The 16,058-nt window shown below is 34.3% G+C and overlaps 1 protein-coding gene across 1 annotated transcript in view; it reads right to left on the bottom strand.

The window, feature by feature from the left end:
- Positions 1 to 16,058, bottom strand: part of USP32 (ubiquitin specific peptidase 32) — a 218,945-nt gene that overhangs the window by 127,863 nt on the left and 75,024 nt on the right. The window contains 3 exon segments of the mRNA XM_074262000.1: positions 7,582 to 7,741; positions 14,383 to 14,501; positions 15,277 to 15,382. Coding sequence (XP_074118101.1) covers positions 7,582 to 7,741; positions 14,383 to 14,501; positions 15,277 to 15,382 — 385 coding nt within the window.

Below are 16,058 nucleotides of genomic sequence, written 5' to 3'. Positions count from 1 at the left end.
ACACCCCACTTCTGCCCAGGAAGCTGAACTCATTGACATTACTAAAGCTTTGGAACCGGGGAAGGAAATGAGAGTGAACATTTATACAGACTCCAAATATGTTTTTCATATTTTGCATGCTTATGGACTATATGAAAAAAAATTAAAGTAAACTTTTGACAGCAAAAATTTCTCCTATTAAATATGCGCGCTGCTCGTGCTACTGCCAGTTTGCCCCTGACCATGGCACCTTTAATTTCCCAACTCCCCAAGACCTTTGCTTGGACACACCCTTTTCCCTCTGGGTGGTTTTAAACATCCTCAGGCCAGTTTCTAATTCCAGAGACAAGCCAGGGGGAACTTCTTTTTGGCCTGCCCAACCCTTTGAAGAGCTACAATGACCCAGCCTTCATTCTCAAATAACTCAAAAGGGGGTTGAGGCATTTAAGATTACTTCTTTCCATCCTGCCTGGTAGCCTTAGGCCTTAATAATCTGGGTAGGTGGAGAAAATGAATCACATCCTCAACAGAATCCTCACTAAACTATGCCTGGATAGAATTGGGTGAAGAATCTCCCATTAGGAAGGACCATATAAGGTCATTCTGAATACTCCAAATTCAGTCAAACTTGAAGGTTTCCCCAGCTGGACTCATTTTCTTAGAACTAAAATAACTACTCCTGTTACTTCTCCCTCAGACATTTCTGAATATTCCCATGAACCTTTAGGGTTCCTGAAACTACTCTTCCGCAGGACTCCTAGAAACACACTGGATAGAGAAAGGTGAAACTGTCTGTGTCCTCTCCCTCACTCTAGCTTTCTTTCTTTCTTATTACTTTCTACTTTTTCCAGGTGTACCTTAAACAACTCTGAGGATGAGAGCTTTGCTCCTAGCATTTTCTCTCCAGCTCTCTCCATGTCAGTCTGTGGGGCCCCATCAGTGGGGAGATAACCCTTAGTCTTTAGTCAGGCTTTGAATTCCATGGGCAGTGGAGTATTCAGAATTGTTGGGTTTGCCCTCAACACCCTCATATGTATTATTTGCAAAAACCTCATTCCCAAATGTCACCATCTCCACCCTGGATGCCACCCCATTTGTACTAGCAAACCCCCAATCCCCAGAAGAATAACTTTAACCTATCCCCTGTTTTCTTACCAGAAAGGATCTCTTACTCACATAATAACTGTGGGATAGCCATTCCAAAATCATTCTGGCAAACTCACTCGATGCTTCTACACTACCTTCCTTGAAGATTCTTCATAACCTCCTGAGAACTAACATTCCTATTGATAGATGTATTTCCTCCAGACCCCAAGCTATGGACATCCAACTATTCATTCACCCTAAATACCATTGGCTAACTGATTCTGACACTTAGCACCCCTCTGAATGTGTTGCCGCCATCTTCAAGGCACATGCTTTTCCTGATTTCCCAAGTGTTATATAGATATGTATATATTTTTATAAATACATACCATTTAGCTAAATCAAAAGCATTGTAACCGCAAGTATCAAATATATAGAGAAGCAGCCATTCTATAGAACTGAACTAAGACAAGCAATGACAACTAACAAACAAAGGGGCTATTTTGTAAACTTTAAAAGTTTATTGTTAGTAACAACCATGTTAAAGTAAGATACAGATACCCCCCCAAAAAAAAAAAAAAAATGTTTTTTTTTACTACTACAATATATGCTCCTGACTATAGATTTCCATTATGTTGTAAAGTTTGACCAATTACCTAAACCATTTTTATGACAATTACAATTATACATGAGAAAAGTGAAAAAGGTATATTGAGATCTATGTCCATATATATACACAGACCTTTTATTCTGTTTTTAGCCAGGAATTAACAGCAAGTCTCAGACTCATCTTTTAAGAAAAACTTTACAAACACACACACACACACACACACACACACACACACACACACACAGATAGGTTTGGCTAAATGGTATGTATTTATAAAATATATACATATCTATATACAGCATAATTATAAAGTTAATAAATAGAAAAATAGAAATATATGTAAAATAGTTTGGGTAGGGAGGGTATTAACACTTGGGAAATCAGGAAAAGCTGCATGCAAAAGACAATGCTTAAAAAGAGACACCATGAATACAATGGAGTGTGGTTAGTACAAAAGCACAGAGGAAAAAAATGGAACATCATATATGAAGAACAAGTTGGATAGTATTACTGACTTAAGTATGTGTGTAAAAAGACTGGAAATATAAATAGGATTGATATCACAAAAAGCTTAACACACAAAACAGAGGGGATTATATATTTTCCTGGAGGCAATAGGAAGCTTCCAAAATTGAATTAGTAGGGGTGAGTGTATCACATGGTCAGATTTGATATGAATGAAATGAAGTATTTAAAGAATATTACTTTGATAACAGTATGCAGGATGACTTGGAATGGGAAGAGGATCAATTAGGAGTTTCTTGCAATAAACTAGGCATATAATGATGAAGGCCTGAAATAAGGTGTGTGCGTGAAGAGAAGATATTACATTCAAAAGATGTGGTAAAGGTAGAAATGGCAAAATTTGGAAAATGAATGGATATATGGAATAGAGAAGTTCAGGATAATACTGAGATTGTGAGCAGGGAAGCTAAGAAAAAGGCAGTTTTATAGGTTTTCTAAGATTTAATAAAAAAAAAATATATATGGTAAAATAGAGCACAGTACCTTGTTTCATACTGAGTATTCTTATGACAAAATATTTTCAATTAACTTCTTTCAAATACTTGTATATAAATATGACTACATGTGAATATGTGTAAATAAAATATTTTGTAAAATCCTTGGATTTATACAGTGCCTATTATGTGGCAGGCATTGTGCTAAGTACTTCACAAATATCTCATTTGATCTTCACAACTCTGGGAGGCACTATTATTATTCCCATTGGAGAGTTGAGGAAACTGTGGTAAACAAAAATTAAATAACTTGCCCAAGATCAAACAATACACATATTCACTACTTCTTAAAAATTATCTTAGGTTTTCTGCATATTGAACCAAAAGGAAATAATTTTAATATTCACATTTATAATGTCCCATTTTATTTATTTTTTTTTCCCTGAGGCTGGGGTTAAGTGACTTGCCCAGGGTCACACAGCTAGGAAGTGTTAAGTGTCTGAGACCAGATTTGAACTCGGGTCCTCCTGAATTCAGGGCTGGTGCTCTAACCACTGCGCCACCTAGCTGCCCCCACATTTATAATGAATATAAATTAATTATAAAGAAGAACATTGTTTTTAAAAATCCATAATAGATTAAACTATCTAGCTATATATAATTAAACTGAAAAGTTAGGATTTATAAAAAGCTTTTCTTATAATGAAAGCTTGGTTAAGCTTATTAGCTCAAGTCTTTGTACCTCAAACCTTTGGTTCAAGTTTAACTTTAGTGTAATAACGCATAAATATTTGATTAAAATGAAAGGTAAACTAAATGCAGTCCTTAAAGTTCTGAATTCACAAGAATGAAACATAGACAATGCCATGAAAAACGCCAAAACAACAGCAAATCAAATCAGCAAATTATTCTAACTTTGTTCTAAAATGGCTACACTACTATTCTATGTGATTTATGTGAAAAGAAACAGAATTTTATTTAAAATGACAGTGTGCTTAGCCATCTATGACTAACTATGACTTTAAAATTTATTCCATAATTCTACATAGAGGCGTGATTAAAACTAGCAGCCCTCTAACATAAATGTTATTTACAAATGAAAAATTCTTATTCTTTTTTGTTTCTTAGATGCCTTGGCTCATTAAACAACTTTAAATGGAGTCACTGATGCTTTAACAATAGATATTTTCTATTTCTAAACTAGCTAATACTGTTCTTTATATTTAATCACATCAAATGTATATCCTTCTTTATTTGTGGAGAATGTCTATTGCTGAATGATCATATCTTCAAAGTGAGCTTGAGAATCAAGCTGCATAGGTGTGCTAATAACCTGATCACCAGTCTTTAAAACGCTAGCTTTATCTTGATATTTCTATAAGAAGTAATGTAAACAGAAAGTTTTGGGGGGTGTTTTGTTTTTTTTTAAATAATGTGGCCTATCTTTTCAATTCAAGCCAATTCCAACAGACTTATGATGGAGAACAAGAGGACCATGGGGACTCAATGTGGATCACAACACTGTATTTTCAATTTTTATTTGCTTCCTTCTTCATTTTTTTCTTTTTTGATCTGATTTTTCTTGTGCAGTATGATATATGTTGAACCATGTATAGAAGAACTGCACATACTTAACATATAATGTCTAGGAGACGGTGGAAAGGGAAAGGAGAAAAATTTGGAACACAAGGTTTTGCAAGGGTGAATGTTGAAAACTATCCTTGCAAATATTTCAAAAATAAAAAGCTATGATCAAAACAAACAAATAAATAGTTAAGTAAATAATTAAACAACAAGCCTAATAAACAAGCAGCTTCCCTGGGCAGGAACAATATATATTTTACTAACAATTTAAGGGATGAGGTCTGGAACAACATCAAAATAAGCTCTCCACTCTTGGAGAATTGAATTTTTGTGTTTCTCTGAAGAATTCCCAATGTATAGTACATTTACATATTACTACATTAAATTTATGTACATTATAAAATTTATACCAAATAAGACCTTCAAAAAGGAAGAGATTAAAGATAAAATAATATTTGATACTAAAGTCAATCGGGAACCAGTGGAGTATACTTAATAAGGGCAATGACATGATCAGAGTTACACTTCAAAAAAATTATTTTAAGAGCTATGTGGAGGATAAATAGAGGAGAAAGAACAAGAAGAAGAGTAAGAGCTAATATTTATACAGCACTTTAATAAGGTTTGCAAAGTACTTTGCAAATATGTCACTATGTCAATACCAGGTGAACAACTGCTATTATTGTCTCTATTTTGCAGGTGAAGAAACCAAGACAAAGATAGGTTAAGTGGCTTGTCCAGGTTCATTTAATTAGTAAAACTATCTGAGATAGGATTTGAATTCAGGATTTCCTGACTCCAGTGCTCTTTCAGGAATGTCAACAAGCTACCTGGGATAGATTCCCTAGGGGGGACTACTATATATTAGAGACCAGAGATGACAAGACTTTTCACTAGACTAGTGGTTACATGTATAGAAAGATGGGGGAGAGGTGTGAGAGACATGATGTAGTGTTACAGACTATACATATATGGAGGGGGGAAAAGGGAAGAGCTGAAGATGACACCAAAGTTTTCAATCCTGATGACAAAAATAGTAGTTTGAAAGAGAGGCAGGTCAGAAGTAAGAAAACATAACAATAATATCTACCATGTGGATCTTAACCAGTCCATACACTGTTTATTTTCCACCATTCACTCTGTCCCACCCAAAATTCAAAGAAGAGAGCTGGAGTTCTAACTCCTCAGGCACAGAGTTCCAGAAGCAGAAGCCATATAAGACCTGTTTATGCCTTCCTCAGCCACAAGGTGAATAGGGAGACACAAAGGAGAGAACTGGAACCGGAGATGGCAGGGAAGGACAGCTTTTCCCAATGGAAGATGCACAGCTACTCTTGTGAATAAACAAACCAGTAGCAGTCAAGTCCCTATGCTGAGGGACTAAAATACAGGGCAAGAATGGGAGTTTTGCAAACTTGCAGGAAGGAGGGAAAGAAGAACTTGGGGACAAGTCAGGAGATAAAGATAGCTGTGGCTGGATTTGGACAAGCTCCAAACCTTGGAATTCAAATGGCAGTAGTAATGTGACCTTCCTTTTTATCCTCCAGAAGGCTGATCACATGAACCTTGGATTTAGGTCATGATCCTCAGAATTTACAGACCAGTAATCTAAAATATGCCATTAAAAAACTTAGCAGGAAGGGAAGTCGGCTCTCTGCAGGAAGGGATCTCTTCTCCTTTATTTCTACTCAAATCTCTCCGACAGATTCTTCTTCCTGTAACGAACCGTTGTCTCCAGGCAGTTGCTGTTAACTCTTGTCCAGAGAAGTGACTTCCCTTCCTGCAGGGAGCCCCGTCAAGCCTGATGCAATGCAGAGTCTTCTTTTATCTCTGGGAGTCCTCTCTTTTATTCTCCCAGAGAATGGGCGTGGGATAATGCAAGGGCTTCTGGGAAGAACCACCTCAGCCAATGAGCTTGCTCCTTCCATCAAGTCAACCTGAGTTCTCACCTTGTAATTGTACAACCTGAATTCTCACCTTGTCACTATCCAGACAACCCGAGTTCTCACTTAGTAATCCTAACACCAATGTATATCTCTTCATCTTTTTTTAGAAAAGAAAAGAAATGAAAGAAAGAGAAAAAGAAAAAGGAAAAGAAAAAGCAAAAAAAAAAAAAAAAAAAAAAAAAGAAAAAAAAGAAAAAGGAAAAGAAAGGAGGAAATCAACTTTTCTTGTCTCTACTTTCTAACCTTTCACCATTTTCTCAATCTTTTCAATCTGATTCTGACCTCATCAACTCAACTTAATCTTGGACCTTATTATTTCACATCCTCCTGTTTCCATGTTTTTGTTCATACTTGGAATACAACTCCATTTCTTAAAATAAGTGTCACTTTTGTTTTTAAATCTCAAACATTTGTGTCCTCAGTCCTGAAAACATAGTAATGGCTTAATAAATGCTTGCTGACTGATTGGTATTTAGACTAAATTATTATTTTTCTGAGTTCCAAATCCTAGCCTGAAATTATGCTTACATTCTTAAAAACTACCACATTCTTAACTTCAGGAGAAATCAAACTTTGATATAATTAAGATACAGATTTCATTGATAATTTTGAAAATGTCACCCAAAAAATTACTTTACTGGGAACAATATTTTTTATATCTATTTCTTTTTGTTTGTTAGAATTTAGGGTAAAATTTAGCTTAAGAAAAAGAAAATACTCAATTAATTTCATTTTAAAAAGCAAACCTCCAAAAATTAATGTATTTCCCAAATCCAGAGATTAAATTCCAAAAGGAAATACTTGCACTCCAATCCTTAATGTAACTGTAAAGTCAGCTAGACTTCCCCTGAGATTTCATGTCATTTTTAATGAGTTTAGAGACATTAATATGGAAAAGTTTGTTAAGAACTTAGAAGAAACTTGCAGATCCTACACTTACATTAGGTCACAAACACCACTTATTCAAACAGTGCACACTCATACTCTGATTAAACATAGGAAAACATGAATCCAATATACATCAAAAAATGAAAGCAAGTGTTTCCAACCCATCTATCATAGGAAAACCAATAGATGTGTCTGTCCATCCCCAAGAAAGTGGTAGTAATGAATAGAGAAAGGAGATAAACCAAAGTGACTGTATTTCTATTTCAAAAAAAGGAACCCAAACATAAACAAAAATGTCACTACTTTATAGACCTGAAGTTGAGTCAGACAAGAAACCTATCACTCCCTCAGAACAATGTTTGACTGCCAAGAATCTTACCAAAGACACAAATCAAATTGCAACCAGACAAATCAATATCACTAAGACCCAATGGTAAGTTTCTAAAAATTGTAAAATTTTACAGTTAACAATGCAGGAAATGATCAGGAAAAAAAAAAAAAAAAAAAAGAACAAATAACATTTGCTTACAATGTGTGACTCCAGCCAGAGTTTGATAGAAAGTAGGGGTATCACTATCATCAGTGAGAGTAACATAAACACCTCCAGACAGCAGCCATCGGGAAAAAGTGAAAGCATCTTTATTTTGTAGCAGCCAGTTTCTAAACTTCTCATAGTTGACTTTTTCACCCTGAAATAAGAATAAGAATAAATTGACCAAGAGAAAAAATTATAGATTATAGAACATATACATTTTATTCTTCCAAATTAAGGAACATTACAGCACATTAAAAATTGCAGAGGATAGAGTACTGAACATATAGTCAGAAAGACTTGAATTTAAATTCTGCTTCAAATACTAGCTATGTGATCCTAGGGCAAGTCACTTTAGCCACTACTAACTTCAGTTTCTACAGCTGTCAAATGGAAACAATAATAACACCTAACTCATGGGGATTTTGAAGATCAAATGAGGCAACAAAAGTAAAGTATTTTGCAAATCTTAAAAGACTATTTAAATATTAGTTATTATAACTATAAAAATATATAATCAAAGCATTATGTACGACCCAAAGAAAGATCAGCAACATGTGGAATCAAAGAAGGCTTCTGGGAAGAAGTAGCTTTTGAGAAAAACCTTGAAAATTTTTAATAGGTGTGAAAACAGGGAAGAAGGGACTGAGATTTCCAGCAAAGTGAGTAATATGAACTAAAGCATAAGGATAAAGAAACTAGAAAGTATGTGTTTAAGATATGGCACAATGTATATGAATACTATGAAAAAGGGGATTAGGAAACAAATTTGGACTTTTTATCATCTCTAATAAATTAATAAATACCATTCATTCTACAACCACAGTATCTTGAATCTGTATCTTCTTCTCTATTCCAGGACAATCGGTGAATTGAGAATTCTCATTACTAATTGTCTGGATTAGAGAACCAATCCCCTAATGTGTCTTCCCACCTCTACTCTCTCTTTATACTAATTTATCATTCATACCACTACAGTATATTCCCCTACCTATAGATATGATCATAATAGTTTTCTACTTATTTAAAAATATTTAGTGATTATTGCCTAAGTTATAACTTTGTCTGATAGGAAAGGTTCACTATTATATAGAGTGACCCTACCAGTCCAGCCTTATCTTACACAAATTCCAAGAAAGTATTCTAAATCCTAGCCAAAAGTGGTTTCACGTAGCTTTTTGTTTTTCACCTTTCATAATTTTTCATAAACTTTTTAATACTGTGATTATTTATCTTTATTCCATATTCTCTTACCAAAGTTCCATGAGGGTTGAGACAGTGTCTTCCATGAATTGTGTCTCCATGCAGAATAGATTCTTTATAATATTTCCAGAATTAAACTTAACTGTGCATATTCAATCAATCATATATGCATTATTAAACAACTACAATAAACAAGATTGTGCTAGAGTTCAAATTGACAGGTTTTTACTGACAATGCAAGTCTTATTAAACTTGATGAATTGGGGCAGCTAGATGGCGCAGTGGATAGAGCACTAGCCCTGAATTCAGGAGAACCGGAGTTCAAATCTGGTCTCAGACCCTTAACACTTCCTAGCTGTGTGATCCTGGACAAGTTACTTAACCCCAGCTTCACGGGGGGAAAAAAAAAAAAAACCACCTAATGAATTGCTTAAATATAGTGAAAATGTTTAAAAATTATTATGTATTTGCAATACACACATTGAAAAACTAATATATGCCAGGCACTATGCTAAAACACTGGGGAAACAAATAGAAAAATATAGTCTGTCAAGGAACTTTCAATCTTTTCGATATAATTATTATTAGATAAAAATCAAATATCAAGGAATTGAGAACTAGAAGATAATGGGACCAAATGTCTTCATTCACCTTGCTGGCTCTCCTTCAGGCCTGAAATTCTTTCCCTTTGCCATCTAGACTTCATTCAAGTGTCAGTTAAAATCCAACTTTCGCATGAAACCACTTCTGATATTCCTTAATGCTAAGGACTTTCGTGTGTGTGTGTGTGTGTGTGTGTGTGTGTGTGTGTGTGTGTCTTGTACCTACCTAGCTGCAACATTTGTTTTTGTATTCCTAAGGCTCAGCACAGTGTCTGGCAGGGAAGTATGTAGGTAATAAATGCTTGTATACTTAATTTCATTTTACACATAAGGAAACTGAAGCTTAAAGAATAAAGGACAAGTCCAAAATTAAGTGACTGATTAGGCAGCTGAAGTTTTTATTTTAAGTACATGAGATGGTGAATTTCAGCTAGACTACCTTGATAATTGTCAATTTAACATATTGATAAGGTAGACATTATTTCTTTTTCCTAAATGACAAACTGCTCAGGGAAAATAAGTATGTCAAAAGTTGGACAAACATTATCTAAAAGATACTTTATGATGCTTATTCTTCAGGATTTAAGGACAGAGTTATTGGAACTATAACTTTCCTCTATACCTACACTAACCCCTTTTCCCTTCTCCTAACTATTTCTGTGAAGGGCACAACTACTGTCCCATGCACTCAGATTACAGATCTAGGAGTCATTCCTAACTTTTCACTCTAAGTTATCTCTCTTATATCCAAATGATAGCACCTAGTCCTCACTTTTCTCTATACATTTACTTTCTTGCACCTGTTTCTTTACTATTTTGTAATTTAGCCCCCTCTAATTGGCATTACAATCATAATAAATCTTGCCCCTTGACTTGGAGATGAGCCCAAGTTTACAAATTCTTTTGAGACACATTGTGACATCTGTCTGGAATCCCAACAACAAGGAAGATTTGGGGATCCTCCTTGAATACCAACAATATCGCCCTCACAATACTCAATAAATTCTACTTAATAAATTACACTGACTAGCTATTAATATTAACTCCAGAAACAAATACAAAATGCTCTGTTTGGCATTCAAAGCTCTTCAGAACATAATCTCCTCTCTTACTTTTCCACTTTTCCACCTTAATTCTCACCTACATATTCTTGAATCCAGAAACACTAGGATCCTGGCTGTTAAACAAATAAGGTCTGCTTTTTTGAACTCCAGTCATTTTACCCTACTATATCCTATACCAGGAAAGTTCTCTCTCATCTCTGCCTCCTAAATTGTAAGTCCCAATTAAAATTTCATCTTCTACAGGAAGCTTTTCCCAATCCCCCCTTAATTCTACCACCTTTCTTCTTTTAATTATTTCCTACTTATAGTTTGCTCACACATTTTTTTGCTCATCTCCCCCATTAGATCACAAATACATTAAGTATGGAGACTCTGGCCTCTTTTTTGTATCCCTATCCTTTAATAAAGTGCCTTACACATAATAGATACTTAATGAATGTTTATTTACTGACTACCTTCAAACTTACTATTAGGATTGGACTCTCTGTACTTCTGAAGAGCAGGTCTAAGTTGGTTGGATCCTGGCTTTCTTGAGGTATTTGAGTATTGTGTAATTCCAGGATCACAGGGACAGACTGGGGGGCTTCCAAGTTTTCAGTATTCCTAAAGTAGTCTTCTGCAGGTCAAAGTGTTATGGGTAAAGTATGAGCTCTACAAGTTGCTGACCTGGATTTGGATTTGAGCAACATTAGAATGCTGCTAAATAGCCCCTAAAAGCAAGATGAAAAGCTCTATTGCTACAAAAAGGTAGAATTGATCTGGGATTCCTGCTCTGGTTCTTCTTCTGCAGGAAGGAGTAGATGCTAGAAATGAGAACCAGCTCTGTATCTGGGATATGAGTCACAATGTTAATGGCTGGTTTCTGAATTTTCTCCTTTCTAGGTACTCTATCCAGGGCCTCCCTTAGGCCATACCACCATGCTCTGATCTACCCTGGATCTGTGACCTAGAACTGGATAACAGGTAACAAAGCTGCCAGGCAATTGTCAGCTTTCCCCATCAGTACCCCAGATGTGGTCGTGTTGATGCTGTGGGTATAGGTGTGAGACCTCCTGATGCCCTGGTGCACCACCTTTTCTTAGTGGTATTTATGTAGATTGCATATGGACAAACAAGAATCACTATCTGCAGACCTTCCTGCTGCCTCCCTATATCAAACTAGATATAGGTGAGAAGGAATTGGATTCCAATCATGGGGAACAGAAATTTTTCTGCAGAAAAGTAGTCTGAAATTTACTAGATTGGATGTTCAGTGAATAAATGTTGAAGTTGGCAGAATGGCAGGCAGCAGTATGGGGAATTCTTTTTCTATAAAACTCCTAACAGTTCTAGAATATGCACCAAATTTCACGTAAAGTCCCTACCTCCCAAAAGAAGTTTTTCCAAATCTTCCTTAACACACACACACATTTCCTTATCTGTACATAATTTTTTTGGTCTCCTCCATTATACTGGGAGGTTCTTGAGAGCAGGGATTTATTTTTGCCTTCCTTTGTTTATTCAAATACTTAACAAAGTACCTGGCTAGTTTAAGAAGCCCAGCTTAAACCCTGGTCTGCAACTCCATGTGGAATCTCATAACTGAATGGGGGTGAGGGTCGCAAAATTATGCTTTATTATCAGTAAATGTTTAATTTTTATATACCTACATACTCAGGATCACGTAAAATTTTCTTTAATGAAAAAAGGATCACAAATGGAGAAAGTTTATGTAGTCCTGGCATATGGTAAGCTGTTAATGAATATAAAGAAATGCTAGTTAAACCAATTGATAAACAGAAATTCTGTAATTGGCTCAAAACCGCTAAATTGGAAGGAGTGTCACTAGAAGTCTTACATGGAAGAATTTATCAATAGAGTGTACAGAATTGTTAATTCTAACATTCTTTAGAAGTGGGTGTTCACTAAATTATTAACAATGATTTATACACATTGATACACAATGAAAAACTGTATTTTCAACTTTTTTTTTTTTAACACTACAAGTAGATTATTTTTCAACACTAAAAACACATTTTGAAATATCATTTATGTGTGTAGATCATCCATATCAAATTTGAACTGAATTTCCTTCTCTAACCTCTTCTACAATTTAATTGTATTACTCAAAAAAAAAAGAGAGAGAGAGAGAAAATTTTGATAATCTCTTATAATTTTTTTTCCTCTTACAATTTAAGTAGTAGCTATTTATATGCTTTAGGTCATTAATGATTATGCAATTTCTATCATTCCTCCCCACTGCTTACCACAATGCCTAGGCACTCAATAAATATTTAGATTTGAAACATCCCTCCCTTTCTAAGCAATACCCACTTAGTTCCAAAACCACTTACCAAATTAAAAACACAAAGACATCCATAAGTAGTACTTAGAAATAACAAACCTCTATTTTCTTTCTCCACAGAAATCTAAGTCACTTATAAATTGCTGATTCCAAAGCAGTATAGGACCCAGCTGCACTCTCCAAATATTCTCCAAACAACTTTAAAGTTGAATAACTTTTAACATTTTAAAAAAAAATGCCTCATATCAAATTCTAGAAAGGCAGAACAATCAAGAGACATTTTTTTCAACTTAAGACAATTTATAGTCTAATGATAAAAGAAACACAAAAATCCTTAAAAAATAGAATAAGCTAAATAAAAAAGTAAGTAGAAAAATTCACCAAAGGAAAAAACTATTTAGAAAGCAAAACAGCAAAATAGAAAAGGAGGTACAAAAAGTCAATGAAGAAAAATAATCCTTAAAAAACAAAACTGGCCAAATGGTAAAATAAATATTAAAGCTCACTAAAGAAAATAGGAAGGAACCAATGTTTGAAGTTTAATCTCATCTTAATGGATTCAAAGAGGGAATAATAAATATATACTCAGTTGGGTATGGAAATCTATCTTGCCCAACAGGGAAATAGGAGAAAAAGGGAATAAGAAATATTTGGGGGACTGAGGATTTAGAGATAAAGGGGTAGGCAGTAGTTGGAAGAAAGATTTTTGAGGAAGGATGGGATAAAGAGAAAGAAATAAAAACAAAAGAAAATGAGATGAAATGAAATACAAATTAATCATATCTGTGACTTATGAATAGGATGATAAAATGTGAAAGAATTGGCTATTTTGATCAATACAGTGATCCAAGACAATTCTAAAAGACTCATGATGGAAAAAAAAAAAATGTTTTATATGGCTTCATATGTATAATTTATATAATTATGTTTGTTTTCTCAATGAGTAAAGAAACTCTGAGAGAAAATAAAGAAATCAAAATTTTAAAAAGAAAGCTATAAATAAATGATAAAATAAAGTAGAGTATTAATTCACTCAAAACAGGCCAAAAATTCATTGTGTTACTGTTAAACCCTACAAAGTACAATTGTGATTATTTAACATAACACTCAAATTATTGAAGGAAAACACTAAAAACAAAAATAGTAATAACTATAACAGGACTGTTTGTGATAAAAAGGATTTTATCAGTATGATAGATACACGTGTTATCAAGTGATAATGTTTAGCTTCCTCAGCCAGTAGAAATAACAATACCAGGTACCAAGACTCTGTGAATCTTAAATTTCAAATTCCAAGTCTCTTTAATCGTGGCAGTGAAAAAACAAAGGTTCAAGCAGAAAGTTAAGACAACTAGTTTGTTACAGGTATGACAGCTAATCTTCTGATAATACAGGCACGGAAGCAGCCTTTTAGTTATACAAATTGTTTGTTTTTTTTTTTTTTTTTAATATATTTTAATAGTTTTTATTTACCAGATATATGCATGGATAATAGTTATACAAAGTGTTGAGAAACCATCTACCTATTTCTAGGTCAAGAGTATCCATAACTGTAACTTAGTACTCACACCTTTAAACAACATGGGTCTAAAAGTAGTTCAAAATCTGTCAAGAGTATGTATAAATTAAACATTTTAAAAATTACCTCTGAAAAGCACCTCCTAAGTGTATCTGGGACTTTTCCATCCACGACATGGAGCATCCTTTCCATTTCTTCCCGTACAACATAACTCCCAGATTCATTTGAAAAAAGACTAAAAATGTCTAAAAGAAAAAACAAAACAAAACAATTTAAATTGTTGATAATAATAGGGAGAAATCTAAATGTAGCTTTAGAAATATATTTTTAATTCAAGATTTTCTAGTGATATAGCTAATTCTTCCAACTTCATTCTGTTTTCCATGTGATAGTTGACTCAGCTTTACTGGAATTTTTAATAACTGTCAAAACATTTTTATTCTCTGATGAAATTGTTGAGTGTATGGAATAAGTACTCCATATGTACTATAGAAAAATATATATTAAAAACATTAATCAAGAAACATACTTGAAACTTGGTTAAGATACATTGTATATTATCTTTAAACCTGATAGCTACTAGAAAAACTGATATATTTCTTCCCCCCCCCCCTGAGGCTGGGGTTAAGTGACTTGCCCAGGGTCACACAGCTAGGAAGTGTTAAGTGTCTGAGAGCACATTTGAACTCGGGTCCTCCTGAATTCAGGGCTGGTGCTCTATCCACTGCGCCACCTAGCAGCCCCCTTGCCACCTAGCAGCCCCCTCATATATATTTCTATTCATTTGAACATTATTCCCACACATTATAAAGAAAACAGAAGAATTGAGATTCTGTTCACTACACTTCTCCAATTTAGACTTATATTATGCAAAAAAGAACAGTTGATAACTAAGATAAAGAAGAAAATAAATTACCAAAAATAATTAAATCTAACTAATGAATGTAACTTTTGCTTTGTCATGATAGCCATCATAATCTTAAGAGTTACACTTAAAATTTTAATGCCCTAATTACTCACATTTTGCTTTTTCTTCATCTCTCCCTCTTGTAAGAAGAACAAGTCCTACTATCAGATTATTAAAGTGTAGCCCTTTGGATGTTCCACCAAATGAACAGTAGATCACCTATGAGAAATAAAAAAGATTATTTCAGAAATGATAAAAGCAAGCACAGAAAAAGCAGAACAAGAACAGAAATTATTGCTTGGGAGTTTAGGATGTCATCTTTTAAGTTTAGCCAGTAATTGCAGCAAACTTGTATTTCTAACAATATTTCCAGGAAAATCTTTGCTGCATTTTAGAAGGTTTGCTTCCAATGTGAAACAGATCCAAGAATATATAATATCTAACTTATAAATATCATTAGCTCAACTTGCTATTGTTCTTTGAGGCAAGAAGATGGCAGAATAGATAAGAGCACTGGACCTGGAGTCAGAAAGACTTGAGTTCCAATCCAGCTTCAGATATCTACTAGCTTGTGATGATCTACTTATCTCATTTCCACACCTAAAAATAAAGTTCATTTTACCGCCAGTTATGAATTGACCCAATTGAGGAAAAAATTGGAAGTACACATCAAGTCAGTAAACTGCTCATATTCTTTAATACAATGAATTTGTTGCTGTGTGTGTGTGTGTGTGTGTGTGTGTGTGTGTGTGTGTGTGTGTGTGTGTGTGTCTATGGGTGTATGTGTACACATAAAAATATTTTTGGTGGTAGGTAGCAAAATCTAATTGGTGTGAGGAAGTATTCATCAATTATAATATATAGGAAAAAATTATGAGACAGGAACAATAATGTA

The sequence above is a fragment of the Sminthopsis crassicaudata genome, chromosome 4, assembly GCF_048593235.1.
Source record: "Sminthopsis crassicaudata isolate SCR6 chromosome 4, ASM4859323v1, whole genome shotgun sequence".
NCBI lineage: Eukaryota > Metazoa > Chordata > Mammalia > Dasyuromorphia > Dasyuridae > Sminthopsis > Sminthopsis crassicaudata.
Note: the sequence above shows the minus strand (reverse complement) of the source record. Positions and strands in the feature narration are given on the sequence as shown.